The sequence below is a fragment of the Oryza brachyantha genome, chromosome 6 (genome assembly GCF_000231095.2).
Source record: "Oryza brachyantha chromosome 6, ObraRS2, whole genome shotgun sequence".
NCBI classification, from domain to species: domain Eukaryota; kingdom Viridiplantae; phylum Streptophyta; class Magnoliopsida; order Poales; family Poaceae; genus Oryza; species Oryza brachyantha.
In genome coordinates this window covers 4,599,911-4,626,811 of record NC_023168.2, presented here as the reverse complement: position 1 = coordinate 4,626,811, position 26,901 = coordinate 4,599,911, and the positions used below count along the sequence as shown (strand labels likewise).

Below are 26,901 nucleotides of genomic sequence, written 5' to 3'. Positions count from 1 at the left end.
TATGACTAGGACATGTGTCGTTCCTGTGAAATGTAATAAGATAATTAAGAATCTTAATTAATATCTAGTTACCAATTCGTTAATGTAAGATTAATGGCTGCCAGTTTCTACACATGCATGTGAATTGTATATGCGCGTGTGCATTCTGATCAGATATATATGGAAAACGAAAACGATACACATACAAATATATTCTTACAAACTCTATAAATGTGGTATCTTGTAACTGCATCTTGATTTTCTATAAGAACCGGTCGATTGAATTAAATATGGTTTAAATATTTGTTTACAATAGTTCTATAATACTATCTCCGTCCCTAAATGTTTGACGTTGTTAACTTTTTTTATATATGTTTGACTATTCGTCTTATTAAAAAAATTAAAAATATGTAAAACTGTATATATGCATAAAAGTATATTTAACAATAAATAAAATGATATAAAAATAATTAATAATTATGTAATTTTTTTTGAATAAGACGAATAGGTTAACATGTGTAAAAAAAGTCAATGGCGTTAAACATTTAGAGACAGAGGGAGTATTTTGTTTAAGAAAAATATTTACATGTTGGATAGTAAAGGCTCTTGTCTACTTCAAAAGTTTTCTAACAAAGTAAGGGGCTCCCACTTATATGTTATTTTTCTTGCCTTCCATAACCAATCTATGCCTCCACGCATCGGTATTTCTCAGCCATTCACCGCACACTGATGTCCTCATGTTACAGCCCCATAGGCACCCACGGCTCATCGATTCACCCGAACATGTTGAACTAGTTATGCTCCGTATTAAACTAGTTAGGCTCTGATACTAATAGTTAAATTGTTAATTAAGGAGTTTTTCCACCCCTAAATCTAGCCAAAACAAGGTAAGACACTCTCCACTTCTAGGTGACATGCTATTATAGTTAAATTGTTAATTAAGGAGTTTTTCCACCCCTAAATCTAGCCAAAACAAGGTAAGACACTCTCCACTTCTAGGTGACATGCTATTCTAGAACCAATCGTAGACTGTTGAACAATGTGGCACTGCTCGATAGATATATAACATGCATGAGCTATTGAGCTGCTAGCCAGGGTACAACTCCTAAACAGGAGGCACAATGTGGATGTACTTGCCACATTTTGCCCCAGCAAGATTCGTTGGTAGGTAGACCTGATGAGGAGACCATGTAGCTAGCAAAGCAAGCTGGTGATCGATTTCTTGGCTAATAACTCATGTGAGATCTTGGATTCCTGCGTTCCTGACGAAGCCCTAATTAACTAGCCATGTCGATTGGACGTCGTGTGATCCGTCCATAATGATAATAATCCACTGTGTGCAACTAAGCACAAGCACATGGAGTCATGTACATGAATGCAAGCATGGTTTGTTTTCTTTCAGATGAGCACAGAAAAAACACCCAATCTGCTTTGACCCAATTCTAGTCAATGAGTAGTAGACAATGTTACAGTCACATCACTGTACATGTATGATCCTTGAACCTGAATTAATTATCAGTTTGTGGGGGTTTAGGTAGAAAGCATCTGACTTGTTTTCAGCTACTGTTTGCTCTATATATGGGAAACAGTTCATTAAGATGAAAAAAAATTGTATTCTACGTTAATTTCTAATTAACTAGACCGCCTCATTGATTCCATTGGATGATATATGCGTGGTTAACTCACCTTGATCAACCGATCATCTGTGACTTTTACTTTTCACTTTGCATGCATGCTCCTGTCTCATGTGCTCCGTTATCTGCTGTTGTGTGTGAATGACAATGCAGTTAATTAGTTCTTAGTAGTTTCGTAATCCAGCTTTGGTTAAGAGCAATTTTACAGTCCAACAAAAAGCATCTCGAGGTAACAGTATCAAATCGTTTCTGATCGTTGGATCTAACAACGCACATCCTACTCAGCTAGATCCAATGGTAAAAAATGATTTGATACCTCAATGTATTTTTTGTTGGACCGAAGCAAATCTTTTGGTAAAAGTCTTGATTTAATCTATTGAATTTGCAGAGCAAGTTCAATAGTATAGCCAATTGTTGGCTATAACTTATCTATAGTCAACTTAATAGCTAGTTCATATAATAGCATAGACTACACAACTAATATTCGGTCCCACATGTCATACACACATATGTCTTGAAGTCCGTGCTGCAGCTGGCTATAAATTAGTAGCCTGCTGCCCTTCTCTTATCTACTTAAAATATACTTACAGCTGGCTTATAGCTTGCTATTGTACCTGCTCTAAGCAAAGCTGCAGAAATTAATTGAGCTAGCTGGGATATAATGCACCGTGGGGTACGTAGTTGAACACATCACAGCAGTATATATATATATATATATATATTCTGCACTACGTGTACGATAGCATTTTCTGAAGATAAGTACCTATCAGCTGTGAAATGGTAATCAACCGCTGCACGCGTGATTATCGCATGATGTAAACAATATTGGTGCCCTCTCACGCTCATAGCTTTTAAGTACATCCCAAACTTCTTTAGTACTTGGGTACTTAATTAGGTATAATACCCCCTTGAATCCATGATGCTTCCTTGCATGCATGGGTAGGCCGATATCATGATCATCAAACAGATATACAGCAGTAGCAGCACACATGTGACTTAATTTTTAGAGTTTTTTTCTCATCCTCAAAAAAGTAACTTAAGATAACATATTTTCAGTTTCAAAATTTAGTAACTAAAATTTACATAATATATCTTAAGGTATTAAAATTTCGCACTAAAATTTTTAGTACCTCAAGGTACTTTTTAAAGATGATAAAAAACCCTAATTTTTAGGAATCTCTCTATTTTGTTGCCACTTCAAAAAATCCCCATCCCCTTACATGTATCAGTTCTTCTAAAAACCGACACATGTAATATGTTATAGGTAGCAGATGTTCTCTCCAGAATTGACACCTATAGTTGCTCAAATGTGCAGGGTCTATATTTTTCCTTCCCGTAGGTAGGAAACGAGCCATAGGTGTCGGATTTTTAGATGAATTATTAGCAGCTATTAGGTGTTTTGTAGTAGTGTTAAAAACAAAAAGGTTAGATAGTGAGCAACATTTTCCTAGCAATTTCTGCATATTAGGTGGCTTCGAGCAGGTCAGGGAGTACTCAACATTAGTCTTGCTCATACGCCTGGCAATAGTTTTCCTAAATTGAACCTATTGTGTTTTGAATAACTGTATTTATTAATCTCTGCTATTAATTATAATCTGGACCCAGTAGTATATTACCCTTTTTTTCTTCTATGGAACATGGTAATTATTTCAAGGCTTCCTGAGCAAATAAATTAGAGTAATTGGTCCTTTTACAGTTTTTTTTTAGGTATCTTTTACGAAAATTGAAACTCAATATGTGGTCATAAAACCATAAAAGTGCAGATAATACAAGACAAACTTACCAATAGTAAGCCAAGGCCTTCCATGATGGAAATATTGAATAGTTTGGCTCCCATCCTGTCAATCAGGTGGCTGGCAGAAAGTTTTGGCACAAGGGAGCAGCTTAACAGTATATAACTATATTTGCCAACCTGATGAGACTAATTAAGTTAATTAAGTTGTGTCTCCCCAGAGAAATGATTCTTCTACTCACTCACATATCCCAGGCATTCTCATGTGAGTGTGCCTGTCCACTCCTGGAGCATGTATTCATGTTTAGCACTGAGAGAAACTGCTTAAAATGTTGTCTTGATCGTCCTTATTAACAGAAATCATGTGCCAATGGTTTGATTCTTTGGGGACCAGGTATATATATTAAAGGAAATCATCATACAGTTTCCTGGCCAAATAAAAAGATTCCTCTGCCTGGATGAAAGAGGTTAGAGTTAGCTGATACTGTGAGAGGTATCAGTACCAACCAGACGCAAAGATGCAGCATCTGGTCCATTTCTATGCACTTCATGGTTGGAGCATTGTGCAATATTGTTCATGATTGGGGAGACACAGTGCCATTGTTGCAGTTCCTGTGCTTGCATTGATCGATCCATAAATTGAAGTCTGGATCAAAAACAGATTAATTAAACAAACACACTTGCATCAATACACAGCTGACTGGTTCTCTGCCAGTCTAGTCTACCAACTGAAGAAAAATCAACGGTTGATCCGTCATGCCCTGTCTGCAGATTCATATAGTTGAATATTGCTTGTAATTTATCCTTTTGGCTTGGACCACAGAAGGAACATTGCCACCAACAACCTCATTGTATTTTTTCAGGTCCCACTTGTTAATCACCAATAGAGTAGATAGGGAGATGAGCTAGCATGCATACTTATCCTGTAGAAGAACAGGGGAAATGATGTTTACACACAGTAGCTTTTGCTGTGATGCCAGCCAGTTAAGCAGCTGTGATCTTTTGGTCTTGCATCCATGTATATATCTCCGGTCCAATAAAAAGCATCTTGAGGTGTCGAGGTACTGGTACATCGAGATACCAAATCGTTTCTTACTATTGGATCTAACTGAGTAAGATGTCACTGTTAGATCCAATGATCAGAAATAATTTGGTACCACGAGGTACCGGTATCTCGAGATACTTTTCGTTACTTTTTTGTTGGACTGAAACAAATCTCATATATCAACCCTTCTTGCAATTTGCATGCTTGATCTGTATTTCGATTGGAGCAAGAGAAAGGCTGTAGCTGGTTTCAGGCGATTCAGCTGCAAAGTCACATGTGCCCAAATTAAAAGATTCAGGCCCCTTTGAGCAGCATGCATGTTCCCTATTTACGCACACAAGTGTCCAACTGCCAGGAAACCATACTACATATCATTGGCCCAAACCTGTTGATTTGCACCAAGATGGGAATATCAAAATGCACAAAGCTTAAGTCAATTATATGTAGAGACGAAGAGCAGGCTCATCCGCTGTCGAGATCAGAGTGGTCGATGCATGTATTATATATATGTGTGCATATCGTTGTCGTATCAGCTGCAGTAATTACATTAAAAATATGACCTGCTACAGGGTTCAGGTACAAATAATGCCTTCATGTTTAGAATCAAGTCAAAACCTACCTAGCCTTTGGTTAATTCTGTTCCATGCATGCATGCAAGACCTGGGTGCAGGAATTATTGCTGAATTGCAGTGGTGCCGGTCCATTTTGCTGCTGCTTTGCGAAGGTTTTTTACCGTCCTTGAAAAGTATCTCAAGTTATCAAAAATTTTAGTATAAGTTTTTGGTATCTTAAGGTAAAAAAGCTTTTATTGCTATATGAAACTGAACATACAGCTTGATGTAGGCCGCATTTTATGTAGTTAGTAACCGTAAAACGTAACAGTGGATTAATCTTGGTTAATTAATTATTAGCTATAAAAAACTTAAAAAATGGATTGATATGTTTTTTAAATAAACTTTCCTATATAAATTTTGACAAAAACACACCGATTAGTAGTTTAGTAACCATACGCGCAAAAATGAGGGAATCTGAGTTGGTTAACTTGGGTAAACAAGAGAGCATAGTCGTCGGATAAAACTCATCATTCCCTTATCATCAGCATGTGTTGGGTGTCTCCTGTGTGGGAGAGATCAAGAGAATCTGATCGTCCTTTTTTTCTACGAAAAAAAATTGGAATCCAGTGAATTGAAATACTGCTACCTGCAGTGGGGAACCTGGGCCAGTTCAAAGAACCAGAAATTCAGAACGCTGACATACATGATGCCAAAGAAAAGAAAAAAAAATGTTGAGGAAGTTCAGGCATTTACGTTCTCTCTGCCGTTCTACTTCTAGTCCTTAATATGAACCTGATCAAAGGTGGTATATACGTTGAGTCAAAACTTGATGGACCTCAGATTTCAACCGATTGATCCTTGCTTGTAAGGCCTCATCAAGTTATGGACCTGTCTTGATGAGAGGTTGAGATTTTGAAAAGCAACCAGTATTATCACTGATATATAAGGTGCCACATCAATGTCGCCTAGATAAAAACTGATACTAGATAAAATTCACCCTGATAGGAGGTTTCCCACCCCCTAATCTAAGGATGCGCTAGGAGAGAAAACCCGAAACTAAATACTTTAGTTTCAGCTTTAGAGGAACCGTCACACAAAACCAACTACTAGTGCCGGTTTTTTTGGAGGTACCAGCACAAATAACTTGAGCCGAGCCTAACAATCGAGAGAGAAAAAAATCTTGAAATCCCCCGATGTGTCACTCTGTTTGTCTCTCAAACTCTCTCATGTTGCTTATGCTTCTATGTGTTGTCTATCTTTTTGATCCCTAGCTAGCGAGCGCTCCTCCTCCCTCTCTCCGTTGTCTCACCATCTCCCAGATCCCGGTGAGCGCCGCTCCTCCTCCACCACCACCTCTCCAGCATGGCAAGTCCTTCATAATCCCGTGATATGCATAGATCCTCGAAGATCATTGCTCCCCCTTACCCCTCTCTTTGGTGCAGTCGATGAGCAGGCGCTGCTAGGAGCAAGGAATGGGCTTGTGGGGGCATTCTCGCATTGCTGCTCCCGAACTCACTCCACCGCCACTTCAAACTCTAGGTCAAAGTCACCAGCCTCATTTCTCATTTCTCTTCATCCTTTTCCTCAGCAACTATATTTGACTTAGGGCCACCAAATATGGTAGGATGATGGTGTGGGAGGGTGATGGCAACAACGCGAGCATTGGTAGTCCGAGGGAGAATATGAGGGTAGTGGCTCCGTCCACAAGGATGATATATAATGTGGTGTGGTGGTGAGTTGTTTTGGAGTTGATGATTTGTGTCAATATGAATGCATGTTGTTTTGGTGTTGTGTGATGATGAGTTGAGTCTGATCTGGTGCAATATGACAATGTGTTGATGGTGTATATTGAATCATTTTGTGTGCATGTTGAATCAATGAATCACTGTGTATGCATTTGTTTTGTAATTGAATCAGTGTGTTTTTTACTCGAAACATCGGTTTAACACAAATCGAGCTTCCTTTTAACCGTGTAACCTCATCAGTGATGGTTTGGTAACCGACACTGATAAGGATACAAAAATATAATGAAGCTAGAGTTGCCTTGCTTCCCTCCTCTCCGTGATAGAAAAACCAATTTGTAGGAGAGAATTTGATCATACTCTATGTCTAGATTTACTCACATAAATTGGTTTTTTGGGACAAATGGAGTAGGGCATAGAGAAGAGCAAGTATGATAATACGATATAAGAAAACTATATGAGTTACCACATCAGATCACTTAGGTAAATTATTAGCTAAAACTCCAATAAAAAATCATGCATGCATAAAGATTAATCTAGATTAGCAATTAACAACAAACGTAATTGATCAAACCAAACTAAGACAAAATTAAGCTTGAAGTAATTGAAAGCTAAGATCAAGCCGATAGCATGTATGATATGTGATTGGTAAACTGAAACATATCTAATCGTGCAAAGCAATCTGGATAATAACATAATGCCAGATAAACCCATTAGATTAATCAACTAGAATATCGAACTTAACCGAGGATTGCACCGGCTCCACTTTTGCATATTCTCGTGCGTAAGCATTGCATGATGCACAGGCCTTGTTAGCTCTCAATCAAGCTACACTGGAATTAAATATTTTTCAGTTTTTAATATTTAAGGCTATTGATTTATATATATATATATATATGGCCATTTATTTTATTTAAAAAATTGTGTAAATATATAAAATTGTTAGTCATGTTTAAAGTGCTTGTAGCTATAAAATAAATCATATATAGTAGAATAAATTATATTTTCTCAGTCCCAAAATAAGATTATTTTTTATTATAGTTTATTCAAAGTTAAGTTTTTTTTCTAAGTAATAATTGCAATAGAATTTATGAAAGTAAAGAATAAATACATTGAGAGTATATAAAGTAGAAAATAATTATACTGGTATGTTTGTGATGACTGAAAAACAAATTTATTTTGGAATGTACGAAGTAATTGTATATATTTTTTTGAAACAAACAAATGGATTATTGTTTGGATTTTTGAAAAGTCAAATGTCATATTTGTAAACAAAAAATAATTTGTGAAAAAAAGTTTATGTATGTATTCTTAGTTATAAAAAAACAAAGGTTAAAAAATAAACTTTGATTAAAAAATCCAAAATTAACTCCAAACTGAATGTTAAAAACTTAATTTTTATCTTATAAGCATTAGCAGGAGCGAAAATATATTGGTGAAATAATCGAGGGTTCGCAAAAGTTAACATGTTAGACATTGAAAATTGGTGAGAGCAAGGCTAATTATATAGCGAGCAAGTTAGCTATAATAATGTTTGTAGTTTTCTCTCAGCATATTCTTATAGTAGTTAGTTTTCTCTTAGCCCACCTACAGTGTTTCTGGATTTTTGTGCCAAAGCTGACTATAAGCTTATAGTCCGTTTCTCCTGTCTCTCCTCCACCTCAGTATTTAGTCGGCTTATATAGTATATATCCTTGCTCTGAGAATGCTGATCAAAGGCTACAGGCTACTAGCGCCTAGATAGCTAGCTAGGTCCCGGCAGCTAGTGATCGAGCTGAGGCTACGCGCCTAGCTAGGGCGCCGGGGCCAGCCATCGATCGATTCGCCCATCCGGACGCCGGTGCAAGCGGTCGATCGAGCTAGCCCGTGGCCATGTCCCGCGCTATCTATCTAATCTGCGCACGCCGGTGGTCTACGCCGGCCGGCCCACAGGCGGCCAAAGTTGCATGCCAGCAGCGAGCGAACACGCAACGCATCGATCGATCGACCTGCATGTGTCGGCGGCCTAGCTACGCGCGCGGGGGCTGCCCTCGCTAATCCGATCCCGCGCGCGGCTTCTCTCGATCGCCCGCTGGAAAACGCCGCGGTTTAGGGGGTGCTGGGATTCTCCAAACTTTTTTTTTTTTTTGAAGTCTCCATCACATCGAATGTTTGGACACTAATTATAAGTATTAAATATAGACTATTAATAAAACTCACTCCATACTCTGAACTATTTTGCGAGACGAATCCATTGAGCCTAATTAGTCCATAATTAGCGAATATGATGCTACAGTAAACATTTACTAATTGTGGATTAATTAAGCTTTAAAAATTTGTCTAACAAAATAGTCTTTATTTATGCAATTAGTTTTGTTATCAGTCTATATTTAATACTTTTAATTAACGTAAAACATCCAACGTGACAAAGCACTGTAAAAAAAAAAGTCACTTGATATAACCAGCCACTTAATTTGTTTCGTCACCACACGTGCCGGTCGATCGAGCAAGCGAGCGCGGCCGGCGGGCGCGAGCGAAGAGACAGATCGTGCTCTCCTTTGTCGCGCGCGAGCAGCGGCCGGGCCGGCTTTTCACGTGCATCCATATGGAGAAGGCAGGAGGAGCTAGCTAGGACCGGGCGTCCGTCCTTACGCCGTCGTGTCGACGACGACTCTAGGTTCTCGCATACAGTACTCCATTTCATATTAGAAAACTTTTTGAATTTACTAGGTTTATCTATATATATGTTTTATAAATGTATCTAAAATTTATTAGTATATGAATGAATCTAGATAAAGTCAAAAAAAATCTTATAACATGAAACAAAGTTATACTGACACCTAACTGAACTGTACTGCTGGAACTAAAGAAACTCGCATTGCCAGCTAGGAGTAGACTTAGGGCGTCCGCAAGTGACAACGGAGGAAGCATTTTCTCTCATTTTTCATGTGCACACTTCTCGAACTGCTAAACGAAGTGTTCTTTTACAAAAAGGAATATATGAAAGTTGTTTAAAAAATCAAATTAATCATTTTTTAAATTTGCAAAAACTAATACTCTATTAATCATGTACTAATAGCTTTGTTCGTTTTAAGTTCGCTGATTAGACTGGTTGGCACCAAATGCAAACGAGCCTTTAGGGCACTCACAATGCTAGAAACTAACTCGGTTTCTACTCTAGGATATCATGTCAAGAAACTATCTTTCACAATACAACTTTTGTCTTATTATGACCTACTTGTCTCTCTCTTCTCTCTCTCACAGTCAGTCTTATTTTACATAAAGACATCAGGTCTTAATTTAGAACCAATTTCTTTATTTATGTATCTTTCTTTAATAAATAACATGTCATAATAGTAAATTGCTTATACGTGAATACAGATACAGGTAGAAACTATCATATTCTGCACTGGGAGTGCGAGCTAGGGGATGGCGCCATGCATGCATGGCTGGCGCATGGCGGCAGGTGAGAGTAACTTTGTGCGGCGTATGATTTTAGTATAACCTAGTGGAGGGCACAGGTGCGTGCAGAGATAGGATCGACCAGGTTACCTGCATGCATGTATGTTCGATTTGATTATGGTACAGCCTACGCGAATATGAGAGATACCCTATGTAAAGAACCAAAAACAGTGTGCAATAATTAACCGTGCTTTGGATATAGTAACCAAGTTCAAGTGGCAAAACCAGGTGTTAGTTTGACTAGTTAAAGGGCTCCATCTGCAGGAATATATATATATTCTTTATCTCCAGGTGAATGGAACAGTCTCACACAAGATTTACAGGTAAAGAAATCGTCTAGATTTATGGCTATAATTCATTAATCTTGAGGTGAATAGAACAATATCACCATCCTCTCAGGACCAGCATGGCAATACCATTATTCTTCCTATGTTCACATCCTTTATCAATCGTCTCTTGCTGTTGGTGCTTCCCAGCTATATTTCCAGGTCTAATTACAATAATTTAACCCTGCTAGGATTTGAGACCTCTCAGTGATTTCTGCTGACGTGGCCACTCTCACGTGCCGACACGTCAGCCGAGCAGACTGCAGCTACCTGTTTGCGGTGACTAGCAAAGTGCATGTCAGTAAACATGTGCACGCACCCTTTGCACGCAGAGACAGAGGGCCCGTGCTGTGGCTGCAGGTAGGGGGGATCTACAGGGTATGTCAGACAGGACGGAACCAACCAAGAGCAACGCTTAGGGCTCAAATCAATTATCTTATTCTAAATCTTTATAAATTTAATATTTTTCTAAAATTTGTACAACAATTATATGTAATTTGGATCACAGGCCTAGGGTTTAAGCCTAACCTGCCCTAGGCCTGAATCTGCCCCATTGCCAGGTATGCACTGGCATACCCTGCGTTTCTCCACTGTATACTCATATATGTATACGTATTTTAAAATAAAAAACACCCCTCCGTCGAGGGTGGCAACAATGAGCGGCACCGCGGCAGGATGCAGCCGGCAAGCGGGCGTGAACCGAGAGAGGCCCACGCGCACGACGCGGCCCATGCAGGGCGTTTTGCATTCAACTACACTAGCATTTAATTTCTTAATTAACCAATCTTTAGTTAAGCAGCCTCGATCCACATATTGTACTAATATCATCTTCATCAATACATTTATATTCCTTCAAAAGTGTCAAATAAAATAATCAGAAAAATAACATTGTAAGCCTCTTGTACTCTTTTGTACTATGTCTAGTGATGGTTTCAACTTAATCCATGAATTTAAGCCTTAACTTTTTATTTTATACATATATATTAAATCATGTTTTCAATTTAATTTATAATTATTAACGATTTTCTAAATTTTATTTACTGAATTATACATAACAATTTTTAAACAGACATAGCCTTAACTAAAATTCTAGATTCGCCATTAGCTGCAGGCCATGCATTTGTATGCATGCATTCATACCACATCATTTTCCCTTCCTTTCCGTATTACTCCCTTTATTTTTTTAAATTTTTAATAGGACGTCGTTTATTTTTATATCTACGTTTGATCATTTGCTTTATTCAAAAAATATATAATTATTAATTATTTTGTTATGATATGATTTAATATTATATGAACTTTAAGTATGACTGATAATTTTATATATTTAGATTAAAATTTTGAATAAGATGAATGGTGAAACGTAAATTTAAAAGTCAACGGTGTCATATAAAAAATAATAAAAAGAGTATGTATTAATTCCTATTATGTAGGATTGATCTATTAAAAATATAAAGTAAAGGTTTTTTCCAAAAAAATGAGATGTGACCAGAGACTTGTGTTGCCCAGCCTAACAACATGATAGGTTCCGCACGCAACACGCGCGTAGCGCTCTAGTCAAAGTAAACTTTTCAACCCTTGCTATGTGCCTAAAGATCAAGATTTTGCACAAGACGACAAAAATATTCATATTTTTACTTGTTGTAGATCAATATATAAGTGAGCATACCAAAAACTTCAATGATATTAAATATTCCCTCCATTACAATACATAAGACATTTTTTGTGCTAAGTCAAACTTGAAAAACTTTTTTTAAGCATACGGGTAGGCATACACCCATTTCTTCCATGTTATCTCAATAGTTGTTAAAAAATATGAAAAAAATCGACAAGATAGATTAATATAAGTTATATCACTGCATAAACATATAAGTTCAAATTTGACTTCTGTACGTCGTAACAAAAATAATAAATATAGCTATGAATGTGCATATGCTAGTTTTAGAACTTCCAAACGGTAACAAAATCTATAAAAAAAATTGCTTTGAAAATACTAATCCGTCGCTCCTTTGTATGCTGAGGAAAGGGTTCCCAACCCTGGTAAACAAATACAGTGAAAGTCTGCCTCAAACACAAGATCAATTTGACCCGTTATCAAATCAGCTCGGCCCATATCACATATGGAGCCCAGTAGAGAACACGACCTCACGCTTCTGGCTGCCCGTGCTAGAGGCCTTCGCTGGGGACTCGGGCCCACTATAATTCCTACACCTCGATGATTTGGGCCGTATTTGATCGGGCTATGGGCTTGGGCTGCGCCAATAACGCTTGGAAGTTAGAACTCACTGACCATGGCTGCACTATATATCCGATTCCTCCCAGAGTGCCATGAGAATTAAGATCGACCTCTCGACGAGATACCAGAAAGAAGATTTACAGAATTACAGGTGGTATATTAGTAAATGAAAAATATTTTATAATAAAAATTATATATATGTATGTTCTTATGATTTAAAAGTTAAGGCTAGACAAAAATAATGAAAAATCTTCAAAAATCTACTCTAAATTAAGGGTGAAAATAGATTTAAATTTTAGTTTATAAATATAAACAGAAGTTAAAAAAAAGGGACGGTTAGCTGCGGCTAGTGCTAACTCTACGACGTGTGTCACACTATGTTTACACTACATGCACCATGGCACGTTGCTCATATTTTTGTCCTTCGTACTACGTTATCCTTCTTGTCCACACTCCACAGTAGGCTCACATCGTTATCCACGACCAGGCATTCACCTGTACATATGAACCCCATCCATCGCCGGTCGCCCATCTCAAACTCCAGAACCTCTCGCCATGGCAACTCCTTCCCCTGCCCCTCCAAAGATCCTCCTCTTCTTCCTCCTCCTTGCGCTGGCTGTCGCGGTGCAGTGCAGCACGTCCTCGGAGCTCGATGTCGGCGGCGGCGGCAACGTGGACTACGACTGCGTGTACACCGTGTTCGTCAGGACGGGCTCGGCGTGGAAGGGCGGCACGGACTCGGCGATCGGCGTGGAGTTCGCCGGCGCGGACGGGCGCGGCGTGCGGATCGCCGACCTGGAGCGGTGGGGCGGGCTGATGGGCGCCCGCCACGACTACTACGAGCGGGGCAACCTCGACGCCTTCAGCGGCCGCGGCCCCTGCCTGCCGGCGGCGCCGTGCTGGATGAACCTCACCTCCGACGGCGCCGGCGCGCGCCACGGGTGGTACTGCAGCTACGTCGAGGTGACGGCCACGGGGCCGCACCGCGGGTGCGCCCAGCGGCGGTTCGACGTCGAGCAGTGGCTCGCCACCGACGCCTCGCCGTACCGCCTCACCGCCGTGCGCGACCGCTGCCGGAGCGCCGGGAACAGCGCCGCGGCGTAACGTGGGCCGTAGTAACGTAAATAAACGGAGAGCTGTAAAGGATGGCCGGCACCTGTCGATCTCTTTGAGTTGGCTCTGTGATCGCTGAGGCTTTTGATGCTCCGTCTGGTGTAGTATGTTCGTGTGCTTGCTCCTCTTTTGCTTGGTCTATGGCTCCAACAATGTTAGTCAGAAGCAATAAACAGAAATACTAAGCCCTAAAAAGTTGGTAAGCAAACGACGTCACATGCATGCATGAACCATGGAACTATGATTTATTTCATCGTTACAGTAACCGTAACAGTACAGGACCAACAACCACATATTCAGCACGTATACGGTCCAGCAAAACAGGTTTATTCTCTGATATGAGTACGATATGATATGACCACATTAAGGGTGTAGCTGGACAGATAGGCATGGGCACACTCACTCCTGACCCAGAAGAGCAAGAAGCATCCTCTCGTAGTCCCCAGATGTGTCCCCTGCGACCGCGCGCTCCAGCGGGACACTGTTTCTCTTCTGGTACGCTTCCTTGATCAGCTTCAGGTCCACCTCGGCACGAGTGGTAATGATCCTGGTAAGGGAGTTCTCGTCTGTTCCCATCCCTGCGATGGCCAACCTGATAACTTTCTCAAAGTACCTGTCAGGGCAACTGAAGCAGCGGATGACTGCACGCAGCGTGGCAAGGAACTCGTCCTTCGGATCAGCCTTGAGATCCTGTAAATGGAGGAGGGCATGTTAGAATGCAGGCCTTCAATGGAAAGAAAATCCTGAAAGAAAATGGTTATACACTTGTACGGCCAGTGAATCAGTGAAATTGTGAAAAGTAGTATAAAATCTTCAGAACTTGGAAGTGCATTATTAAGCTTTAAGGACAAAACTGAGGCAAATCGTATCACAGCAAGCACCTCTACATGATTGTTCAAATCATTCGCATGAACTTTCAAAATTTTATATTTAGTACCTCCAAGTCTTTTCTCAATGCCTGTAAATTTCTCAAACTACAACAGTGACAGGCTTAAGAGCGCTCTAACATCCTAACGATTGCTAAGAAAATGCCAAAAATAAATACTGAAGTAAACTTCAAATATATCGACAGGGCAATCCTTATTTTAACTACATTTGAGTAATGAAAATGGTAATATTTTGTACCAAAAAAGTCAAATGAACTCAGGTTCAACACAACTACATATGGACTAAAGTGAGCTTTAATAGAAAATGAAGCAAAACAAGTGAAAACATGCGGCCTTATGTTTTAGGTTCTTATCAATAAATGCCCAATTGATGTATCAGGAAGACAACATATCGAGGACAGATTTTTGGAGGGATGCCTGGTCACATTTGTATTTGAATAGCAAGGTAAATAGGTAATGTTAACACGGGTCACGAGAGACAACATAGTACAATATATATTATCAGGAAATAGAAATTGACTCTACAGAACAACGCACTGCAGAGCACAAGACAGGATAACACATATAACAGAGCATAACTTCGCTGCTATTTGGCATTCTTTGCTCTGCAAAAGAAAAGCAGCAGTTCACAAGATTTGTATGTACGGATGTACCTTGTTGATTGGGTGACCATATTCATCATTGTAACGATTGAATGTTGCAAGCAACTGAGCCTTGCTCCTAGTGGTGAGAATTCTGATGATCTCATCATCAGCATAAGCCTTATGCTGGATCTTCTCATGCAGTATTTTGGCTTCTGATTGTGCCAACTTTGTGTTGACCTCTGGTCCCTCGAAACGGTAAGCACTTACAAGTGGCACCAAAAGCTGATATGATAAAAGAATGTTTAGGTCTCAAAACGAAGTGTTCTACTTCTACACTACCTTCATCCATCAGTCGTCGAGGAAAATAATGATCCAAAACAGTCGTTACATTCATCTCTGAAGTTCATGCATACAAAGGTTGTTTTCAAGTATCACCTCAAAATTCAGAAATATTATCTGGGCTAGGGGTGGGGGTTGGGAGAAAACTATAACTGAATCAGATTTATATTTGATTTGAATGTTTTATAAGCCTTATAGGGAATAGGGATACATGACTGCAAAATAAGAGATCAATTAACATTACATGTCATTCAGGCAAAAAGGAATGTGTGTAGGCATAATAAGATCCATAACTTCTATACTAATTATCAATGTACATTCGAGAACCAACAATCTAAAGTTGCATAACATTTTTGTTTATGAGCAAGTCCATTGCAGAGGATGAAGGCTCAATTCATAGTTAAGGTTAGCCTTGAAGAAGTCACCAGTCAATTAACACTATTCCAAAGACGCACCAATTCAGCAGATCATGAGATTGAACCGTGATCGAACGAATGGAAACAAGTGAAGCTAGCAACGGATCACCTTGCGGAAGTCACCAGTGACGTGCGCCGCGACATCCTCCTCGAGCGAGCGCTTGAAGCGCTCGTGGTAGGCCTGCCTGACCGCGAAGAGCTGCGCGGAGCCGCGCGTGCACGCGATCTCCACCAGCACGCGGTTCCCGGGGTGCCACTTCCTGGCGACCTCGTTGGCGAGCACCGCGTCGCGCTCCGCCGGGTCCAGCGTCCACAGGATCACGGCCCTCTGGTCACATCATCACACAGAGCAGAGCAGGCGCGCCCCGATCTCAGAGATCTGTGGGAACGAACCCGGACTCGCGCGCGAAAGGGGGAGGCAAGCGCAGCGGGATTACCTCGAAGTCGCCGGAGATCTCGTCAGTGATGCTGCGGAGGAGCTCCTCGCCGTATGTGTCGGCGTAGGCCCGGCGGATGGCGCGGCGCTGCGCCGCCTCGCGGTGGGCGAGGATGGAGATGATGAGCGCCTCGTTCGTGCCCCACCCTTCCCGAACACAAAGGAAGCGAGAGAAAAAAAAAAAAGCAAGCGGATCACTCGCACGATCGCGTGACGCTCGCCGGCAGCGTGGCGTCGGCGAGAAATGCGGGGAGTGGAGACGACGAAGGGAGGGCGAACCTTGGAAGGCCTTGCGGAGCTGCTCGCAGTCGTCGGCGACGGGCGGGACGGCGGAGGGGACGGTGAGCGTCGCCATTCGGGGACCTCGGGATCGGCGGGGGATCGAGGCGCTCGTCGAGACGGGGACGGAGCGGAGTGGAGTGGGTGAGGAAGGGAGCAGGCGAGGCGATCGGACGCCGGGGTTTATGGCGAGGTGGTGGGTGGGTGGGTGCCACACTGGCTGCAAATTGGGCAAATTTTTATTGTTTTGATAAGAAAAAAGCAAATCAATGCAGATTTGATAAAATTTTGGATTGTGTGATCTGGAAATGATGTCAAATCTAGAAATATGTAACTTGCGGAGTAATGAAATACACTCACCTCATTACAGTATATTACACTTCACTGGGCCGCCGCTTTTCCGGGATGAGATCCTCACGTCACGTGGATCCACGTAGTAACATATCCGCGCTTCTGTGGTCCTCCGATAATTCATGATATTTTGTATAAGATTGTAATTAAGCTTTTAAAATTTTAACTATTAATTTTTAAATACTTAGTTAAAAACACTTAATATTATTTATTTATTTATTTTACATATTTATAAAAATATATATTTAGAAGACTATAGTTTAAAGCTACCAGGATTGTAAGACTGGAAGAATTACTGTCACTAGTATTATATCCATGCTAACGCTACGATGGTATCTAATAATGTAAATCAATCAACTAAAGGAAGTAGCACCGTTAGGCTAAAAGTCAATTGGATTGGCAATTAACTTCATGAGGTGTAAAAGATCATCAATTCAAATACATGGACAAACATTTATGCAACTAACATCCTCATTTAAAAGAAATGACTCGAGGGATTGACTTGTATATTTAGATGGATGGAATGAGACAAATGAAAAAGGATAACCATACTAAGGGTGAGTTTCAGAGTAAAGGCGGAAGAAAGAACAAGATCATGCAAAATAAGATATCTGATTAGTAAATGATAAGTTAAATGCTACCTATTACAAACTTGTAAATTGAATTAATATTGTTTTTAAAAGTAATTTGAAATAGAACTTTTTTTAAAAAGACACACATAACTTAACAGTCTGGAAAGCTTACTGAAATAAATTGCATTTTTCCCTTTTCCCTTTATAAGGAATGCGACCTGAAGCTTTGGTCTAAATCCATTATCGTCATTCTCTGATAAATGAAAAACTTCATTCCAATAAATGAACATAGTTTCTAGTTCTCACATCATCATCCTAGGGTGAATTTGATAAATGGATTATCAAAATTACATTACCATTCAAAAATAAAATGAGTTTAGTAAAAGGAAACAAAACAGAAAGCAATATTCATACATTAAGGTGTGACTGCAAAATTTCGTAAAAAGTAATATATTCTTGAGCTCAATAAGACCAACATACACAGCAATGCAATCCAATCATCCATCGCCTACTATTCTACACACTACATATAGCTCTTCACTGCTCTTCTTGCTCAAAGCACAACTTACAGGCCACTTACAAACCTGAAAGGCCATCTTACCTGCTACAGGATTAACAAAAAAGAACCAGAGTATATATTATGGTGGGCAAATGATACAGTGTGGAGTTATAGACTGATTTATAGCAGCATATCAGAATTACAAATTACGAAGGAAAAAAATGATGCGATGACTAACCATACACATCAGAATTTCCAGCGGAGCCCTCTTTCCAATAAGGAGGGCATATGGTGTACCATGGTTCCTCTTTGCTCCATGCTCACAGGGGTGCTTGTTCAATCTTATTGTAACATGTTCATTCACCATAGCATAACATTCCTTCGATCTTTCAGTTTTGAAATAAGTGTTGTTTATGAACACACACAAGAGTATGGATGTTTACACTGGAAATGCGAACCAGGTGCTTGTTGTGATATTATCTTACCAAATCAAGATATTGCCAATATGACCAGACATTATCACTTGATTGTGCATGCAACATTGATTCTAGACCTCATAGAGTACAGCTGACTGATAATGAAAGGAATTATGTGCATTGAAGAGGAGATATAATTCACATGGGCTCATCTAAGTTTTCAACCAAAGTCATGTTCCAAATTAGAAAAATCCTACTACTCACAGATTATGTAAAATATCCCAAGAATTAAATTGTCACAAGTTAAAGATCACGAGTATGCACTATATTCATATATCAAAAAAAGAAAAACACAGATGTCGTCGTTTCACATGGTAATTGCTTTCTAGCAATTGGGAAGGATTGGTAACTGTTAGTATAGTCCTTATTCTGGTTAGTTTTTAGTTATGTTAGCTAGTTAGCAGTAGTAGCTTTCCTTAGGCAGTAAGCTAAATGTTGTAGCAGTCACTTTGTTTCGCCTATAGTCTTAGTCAATTTTGATTTTACATCTAGCTGGAATATATGGTTGACGAACTGACTTGACCATATACTATATATATCACCCATTCAGTTGGAATGGAAGACAGTTTCGGAAACTAAAAAACCTCTATTCTGCTCCTGCTTCAGTTCTCTTCTTCTTCTAGCCTCCTCTGTTAGGCTGTTTTACATAAAAAAAACTTCAATAACACGAGGGCTATGGACTCCTCGATCGAACATAGTGTCTGCCTTTCACTCTAGTGCAGTGCACTATTTTCCACTAATAATCACATGTAAATCGGACAAAAGGTTAGATGACCAACTTATATTTCAGGGCAAATTTACACGATAACATCTGATAATTCATGTTTTTAACCACCGGGGTTTTTCTGCCTCATGAAAGATATGAAAATAAATGAGCTAATTTAAAAGGGGATACAATTAAATATGTTAATTGGGGCATAGTTCATTTCAGAACCATACACATTCCAATTCTTCACACTAAAAAACAGTGTCTAAAGTTTGAGGACAAAATGATCAGCACTAACCCACACATCTAAATTTCATCCCCTATCTCCTTCTGAACTTTTCATACATCTAAGGCTGGTGCACTTTGAAATGTTGATTTCTATTTGTTTAAACAAAAAGAAGACCGAAATACACAAATATATGGCAGTGTATACCTGACTACATGCCCAGAATACAAACATCCAGTCAACAAAAAAATCAGCAATAGATCTTGAGTATATACAGGTAGACAAGATAGAGATGTACCAACTGAAGTAAATAACAAATTTTGGAGCCACACACATATTGCATATGAAGTAACTCCATTTGCATATTAATAGAAATATCTTGTTTAAAATAAACAAAAAACCAGTGGTCAATATAATATAATCGACAGTATTTCTTCCCAAAATCCACATCCTAGTAAAAACACTCCATGAATTAGGTTTAATCGAATGGCACACCCGTAAACAAATACTGACCATATCAATTGGTGCGTCGTGAGAATGGAGGTCTCCGGTGACATGGCAGCACCATATTTCCCTCTCATATGTCCCAAAGATCATCTTGTTGTGAGGCACTATCTTGATTATTGAGCACCTGGTGCACAGAGGCAGCCGGTAGTGGCACTTTCTTCTCATTCTAAACATACTAAATTAAGAAACAAATACAAATTAACTGGAAGAAATGACTGATAAGAGGAGCAAGTAACATAATCATACTGAAATATTTAATAAGATTATGTTACCAACATGCGATGGGGAGGGTAGGTAGGGACAAAAATACATTTGTACATAATTCAAAAAAATTGTGAAAATGCCACTACCACTTTGACACAACACTATATCTTTCTCCTTTTAAGATCAGGCATGGGCTCAGCTCATTTGCAGTTTGCATCATACTTTACGAACTTGAAAAATAAGATAATGATAACACCATGCACGACAGGGCGTCTTTGGCATGACAAAAACAATTACCTGGGCGAATTGAAAGCTTTTAGTATAGAAATCTCCATTACACCCTCAAACTTCCTTTCTTGTAAAGTGCTTCAGAGAATTAACCAAAGAAGATTAGTAGTAGGTTCTTGAGAGAATTAACCAGAGAGAAGATCAGCGACCACCTGCATACGATGTTATCCATAACAGTAGGCTGATGGGTGAAGATAAGTGCACGCATACATCACGACAAATTACTATAAACAGTATTGATCGATGAGGTGTTAATATTTTGCAAGAAAGTAATTAGGTTTTTGGGAAGGGAGCGATGCCGGGGAGAAGGAGACGTGGCGTGGGGAAGGAGGCGGCGAGCACGTGAACAAGGCCACCGGTGAGATCGGTGGCCCGCGTGGGCCCGAGCCGACGCGGTACGACGACTGGGAGGGAGAGGGGGAGGCGGCGTGTACGCGACTTGGAGGCGGAGGCGGCAGTCGCGGCGACGACGATGAAGGGAGGCGTCGATGCGATGGAGGCAGGGCGGAGGCGGTGCGGGTAGCGTGGAGGTGGCGTGAGGGGTGGAGGCGATGGCCGAGGCGACAACGACGGAGGGAGGCGGCGCAGGCAGTGGAGGAGCGGCGGGGAGGACCCCGGGTAGAGGCGATGACGGTGGCCCCGACGTATAGGAGGAGGCGGCGGCGACACAGAGGAGGAGGCAGCCTCCGCGGCGACAACGATGGAGGGAGGCGGCGGTGTAGTGGAGGCAAGGCGGAGGCGGCGCGGGCAGTGTGGAAGCGGCGTGAGGGGTGGAGGCAATGGGAGGTAGCGGGAGGGAGCGAAGTGGCGGCGGCTAGGGTTCGGGAGGCAGATAGGTGGTGACGTACGCGGTCACGGAGGCGGAGAGGGAGAAGGTACGTGCAGGGAATAGATGGAAGGTGGGGAATAGATCCAATATCTAAATGAGTAATGAGTAAAATCTTTTAATGTAATATACGGCAGATAATCCCGTTTTTTCCGGCCCCGCACGGCGTCGCGCGGCGCGGAGCAGGTGGTGGTGCGTGGCGAGTGGAGGCTGTCACCCAGAATGACACGGGCGCGCGGCCGTAACAGAGCAGAATCACAGACCGGAGACGGAAACACGGCACGCACCTCTGATCCCCCACGGACCCACCCGGACCGACCCGTCCGCCGCGCACGGCACGGAGGAGCGAGCGACCGCACCTCGCCGCCTCACCGCCTCGCCCCACTTGGCCACCTCTCCCCAAGCCTCGGTCCCGGCATCCGGCAGCGGCGGCGGCGGTGGAGGAGGAGGAGCTCAGCTCATGGTGTTCTGTTCTGCCCCCTCACTTGGGCCGTCGGGGTAGACCTTGAGAAGGCACGGACCGGCCGCGGGCGGGCGGTAGCGGAGAGCAGGGATGGGGTACCTGCCGTCGCTGGGGGGCAAGGCGGCGCACCTGGTGTCCGACCTCGCCACCGTCATCCTCAACCCCGTCTCCGAGCGGGAGAGCCAGCGCCATCCCTCCCACCTCCCGGTGAGCGGCTAACCCTCCCCCCTTCTCGGTGGATTTGTTCCTCTCCACAATCTGGTTCAGTTTCTGGCCCTGTTGCTCTTAGTCCGTGCAATAGGCCGATTGGCGAGCAGAGCTGGACACTCCGGGTAGAGATCACGGTGTAGGAACCGCGCCTTTCATGGAACTGCTAGTTGTCGTCCATGGGTTCTACTAGGGTTTGAGCGCTTGCAGTCTCCTATCTGTCAGTGAATTGTGATGCTAACTAGTAGCTGAGAGATGGGATATGATATGGGTGCTATACTGAGAGTCTGAGACATGATCCAGTTCGTCAAGGATAGTTAGACCTAGGGTATGCTAATTTTAAATAGAGCAGTGATATGGACCTTCTTGCCCTGGGGTGGAATAGACCAAGACGGTATTGTAGCAGTTTGCCTTTAGTTAGACAACACAGTCATTCCTTTAGTTACACAACACGGAGTATGTTCAATTAGGTGATTTCAAATGGAGGGTCCTGAGAACAAAGGTTGTCTCACTGTAAAGTATTTCTGGTGTTATGTGGTGTTTTGGTCTGTTAGCTGTTTGTTTCATGTGAGTCACCCTCATGAGATGAGATGTCGCAGTTTGGAGACAAGTTACATTCAGTACACTGATTTTGTAACCATTTGCACTGACGAGTTTAAAGTGGCGGTTTCTTTGAAAGAAAAGAAACTGAAGCTACAAACTGTGATGAATTAGTTTGTTTGTGTGCAATTAACAACATGCCACTTTCATCTTGTTTGGCCATGGCATGGTTAGAAAGCTCAAAATTTTCTTTCTCTCTTGTAGGAGGCCACTGAAGTGCAAGAAAATATGTATGATGACGATGACGATGATTCAGTCAAAAACTCTGAGATTCCTTATGGCCCTGACACATCTTCCTTCAGAGCATTTCTGATGTCATTTATGTCGTCATCAAACTCCAGCAATGATTCAATGGAAATCATTCCTGAGCACAATATGGATATGGAATATCCAACTTTAACACCTGTTGGGAAGGGAAGCAATGGAAGGAAGGGCCTGCTTAGCAGAGGGAAGCATTCCATTGGAAAAATTATTAACAAAGCAGGCAGAATTGGTGGTTTCAGACAAAAGACCAGCTACAATATTGATGATGGAACTGTTCAGACAGAATCTGATGCACCGGGGTTTGAACTTAAGGGATCAAAGGAATCTGCTTCACATGAAAAGTTACCAGCCATGTCTGAACCATCCATGCTTTTGTCTGAAACCATGCGAACTGTTCTTTATACATCTCTTCCTGTACTTGTTCAAGGAAGGAACTGGATGTTGGTATACAGGTTCAGAATTCAAAGATTCTCTGCAATCAAATAAGTCCAGAATATTATCATATTGGCTATATACATGACTGTCTACTCTCTATTTTGACAATTGTGCAGTACCTGGAGACATGGAATATCTTTATCCACTCTGTACAGAAGGAGCATGCTTTGTGCTGGTTATTCACTTTTGGTGTGTTCCATACTTTCTTTCTATATAGTTTTCACTGTTTATCCTTGCATGAAGTCCAATCCTCTGTTTTTTCTTGTTTCTTTCTATTGCGTAAATGGTGCATATGCTTAGACAAATGTTTCTGCTAGTTTAACTGCTATATCATGTCATGGTGGCATTATTAAACAATATTAAAAATAAAACGTCACCTTTCTGGTGATCAGAACCTTGCTATATCATCTTGAATAACCTGATGTCCAGTTGCTTTCCAATTTTAAAATTGTGTTTTACACAGAGGATATCTATAAGCTCAAATGTTATTGTGACAATGTTCTGAACCTGATAACTCATGTACTAACAGATAGTTTTCAAAATTACTGATGCTGTTGCTGGTTCAAGCCAGTAACAGACATGCTCTATCCAAAGATTTGATTGTACACGGCACTTTGCTGCATTTTTTATTCAAAGATGATCGCACATTTATGACTGTTTTTTAAAATATAGGTGGCTCTGTTATACTGTTATTTTTGTTACTGTTGAGAATATGCTATTTTGCATGTATATTCCCATGGAAAGGAGTAGGATTGTTCTGTAAGCCAAGAACATGGTAATTATCTGCCTGATGGATGACTTGTTCATAGGAGATTGCAACCTTACAAAGACCATTTCTTTTTTATTTGACTGTTCTTAGAAGTTCTTTAGGATATCTGTGAGCAACTTTAAGATCTGCTATTGAAGTCGTTGTGCATAGATTATCTGGCTTCCACGGAAGCATCCAATTTATCCATATAGAATGTAAATGAATTGCCAACATCTTTTTATTTTCTTAGCATCCAGTGCCTGAATTTGTAGGTACTGCAAATCTGGTTTTTTGGATGTAAAAATTATTGTCTTGAACAAATCTTTCTTGTGGAAATTTTGTAGAGAATTCCATATCCACTCAAACTGGATGTTTTTTCCCTTCCCCAAAAACTTCCGTAGAATTCCTACCTTTTTTTGTGGGTACCTTATGTTTTGGGTCTAAGTACTGTTATTGTTTCCACTAGGCATAATGATCAAGGTTCTATATTTCTGTAGATTTGGTTGCTGATGTCCCCCATTTTCTTATTTGCTGTGATAGATAGTTGGGGATCGAAAAGGAGCTGTGTTTGGTGGTTTAGTTGAGGCCCCATTGCAACCATTAATAAAAAAGAAGTATCAGGTTTGTATGCCAATAATGTTCTTTTATATCTATTCAATATCTATGCTAATCGTGGTTTATAATTAATCTTTCAGGGGACCAACAGCTGCTTTGTGTTCACCAATATAGCCGGTCGCCCTGTTATATATCGTCCAACAGGTATTTTTTACCTATTTCTTCAACAGGATTTGCATCGATTATAGGAACATATGCTCCTAGATTTGCTTCCTTGGGATCATTTCCAAATTTTGAATTCCAGGTGCTAATAACTACTTCACTCACTGCTCCACCGATTATTTGGCAATGGGAGGTGGTGGTCACTTTGCACTTTATCTCGATGGAGACCTGTAATCCCTGTTCTTCCTTCCCACCTTCTAACACAAATTTCCAGTTTTAGCATATATCTTTCACTCATGCAGTGCTAACTGCCATCGTGCATTTACTCTCATTTGCTCTCTTGATCGTTGCAGTATGAACGGTTCAAGTTCAACGTCAGACACATTTAACAACCCATGCTTATCACGTTCCCAGGAGTTTGAGGTCAAAGATGTTGAGGTACAATCTACTACCAATCTACCATGCCATACCCTTCAATTTTCATCGCAACTCTTGATGTGATCTGGTAGTGATAAATTTTACCATATTCAGCTGTGGGGCTTCGTCAATGCTTCCAAGTATGATGAGATGCTCACGATCTGCCGTACTGAGAAGCAAGGGATCTGGAATCTGTGACTGTTTACAATTGACCTGAGTTGTTTACTACCGATACTTGATGCTGACCCATCCTTGTGGCTTGTACAGTTTTGTAGTATATATAGGCCTTGTGAGTTCTAAGAAAGAATGGTGAAATACCCCTTTTAAAACTAGTTCGCCAACGGAATTATGTAGCTGAAGAATGTGCAACTCTGGAACATGAGCAGCTGATGCTTGTAAATATTGTACTGTACCATAGGTCCATAGCTAATAGCTTCATGACGAAATGCAGTGATAAACTGATTAGCATACATTGCTTTTGTCGTGTTTGCTGGAGTAATAACCAGAGATTCAAGTCTCGACGAAAATAAAAAGGGAGAACTGCTTCTTAATGATAGAAAAATGATCCTAAACTGCGTTGATGATATGATGTGTTTGTGATGTTTGATGTGCTTTTATGAGTGTTTTTCAAGGCTTCCGATCTGAAATCCTGGAGTGGAACCAACCGAAAAGTGATTACAAGAATTAGAACAAAATGCAGAGGTAGGATATTAGAGCAAGTTTTCTACAAAATGCAAGAAGCCTTTCCTTGTATACGGCCCCGTTCGGGAGGGCCGAAAATTCAGCACTATCGTAGATATGCCTTTCCTATCTACGGCCCGTTTCGGAGGGCCGAAAATTTTCTGCTAAACTTGCCTCGTTGTCTCGGCCCAACCAAGGCTCGAATGGGATCAAACTTAAATCCCGGCCCGTACACAAAACAAGAAGCCGAAAAAATTGCAAAAATAGGCCTGTGTTTTGTAGATTTGCCATTAAGCCCACATTCTATAGACACAGATAGACCCGCATATCATACACTATCGAATCTACAAGGAATAAATTCACTTTGGGTCTCTCAAGTTATCACGAAGTATTAAAATCACCTCTTAATCACAATAACAGAAATGTTAGCCCTCGAAGTTATGAAAACCATTCAAATTAGGTCCCTGGGCAGTATTGGAGGATGGTTTTGCTGATGTGACATCCCAATCAGCAAAAAATATATTAAAAAATTCATGAGACGTACCTGTTAGTTGCCAAGTCAGAAAAAAGTACTTAATAAATTATGGGACCCACCTGTCAGCCAGAAAATAAAAAAAAATCCTCTTCTCACCCCTCTCCATCGAGGCCGGTGGCTAGAGACCTAGAGTTACTGGACGGGGGTAGGCGCAGGCGCAAGCAGCGGGAGCAGGCGAGGGCGTGGGCAGCGGCTGCAGGCGAGGGCGAGCGCGCAGGCGCGGGGTGGCTTGGCCGCGGGGCCAGCGACGAGCTCGGGCGTGGGCGCGGGACGGCGGCGGCGGCGGGCGCAGGCTTGTGGTGGCGGCAGCGGCGAGCTCGGCCTCCGTCACGGCGCTCGACCAGCCTTCCCCCTCCTCACTGGAATCGACGACGACGCGCCCGTCGCCGTCTCCGGCGTTGCCCGGGCTCCTTGTTTATTTTACCGACCATTAATT

General features: G+C 41.2%; 4 protein-coding genes across 4 annotated transcripts; 2 read left to right on the top strand and 2 right to left on the bottom strand.

Annotated features, from left to right (window-relative positions):
* Positions 1-13,238: 13,238 nt before the first annotated feature.
* LOC102700907 (PLAT domain-containing protein 3-like) lies at positions 13,239-13,997 on the top strand. Its single transcript, XM_040525498.1, has one exon. It carries the CDS (start codon positions 13,245-13,247, stop codon positions 13,791-13,793), a length of 549 nt encoding a protein of 182 aa, XP_040381432.1. The 5' UTR covers positions 13,239-13,244; the 3' UTR covers positions 13,794-13,997.
* A 1-nt stretch (position 13,998) lies between these two features.
* Positions 13,999-16,908, bottom strand: LOC102719964 (annexin D1-like). The gene is made up of 5 exons (XM_006655860.3): positions 16,744-16,908; positions 16,466-16,611; positions 16,138-16,356; positions 15,343-15,555; positions 13,999-14,492 (listed from the first exon to the last, which is right to left on the bottom strand). Exons 1-5 carry the CDS (start codon positions 16,817-16,819, stop codon positions 14,202-14,204), a joined length of 945 nt encoding a protein of 314 aa, XP_006655923.1. The 5' UTR covers positions 16,820-16,908; the 3' UTR covers positions 13,999-14,201.
* Positions 16,909-18,061: 1,153 nt separating this feature from the next.
* LOC121054794 lies at positions 18,062-20,820 on the bottom strand. Its single transcript, XM_040525524.1, has 4 exons — positions 20,725-20,820; positions 20,582-20,650; positions 20,087-20,255; positions 18,062-18,551 (listed from the first exon to the last, which is right to left on the bottom strand). Exons 1-4 carry the CDS (start codon positions 20,778-20,780, stop codon positions 18,522-18,524), a joined length of 324 nt encoding a protein of 107 aa, XP_040381458.1. The 5' UTR covers positions 20,781-20,820; the 3' UTR covers positions 18,062-18,521.
* Positions 20,821-21,642: 822 nt separating this feature from the next.
* Positions 21,643-25,827, top strand: LOC102719681 (oxidation resistance protein 1-like). Its single transcript, XM_006655859.3, has 8 exons — positions 21,643-22,068; positions 22,873-23,384; positions 23,484-23,556; positions 24,656-24,736; positions 24,811-24,874; positions 24,975-25,062; positions 25,186-25,270; positions 25,364-25,827. The coding sequence occupies exons 1-8, from the start codon at positions 21,952-21,954 to the stop codon at positions 25,445-25,447; spliced, it is 1,104 nt and encodes a 367-aa protein (XP_006655922.1). The 5' UTR covers positions 21,643-21,951; the 3' UTR covers positions 25,448-25,827.
* The last annotated feature ends 1,074 nt before the right edge of the window (positions 25,828-26,901 follow it).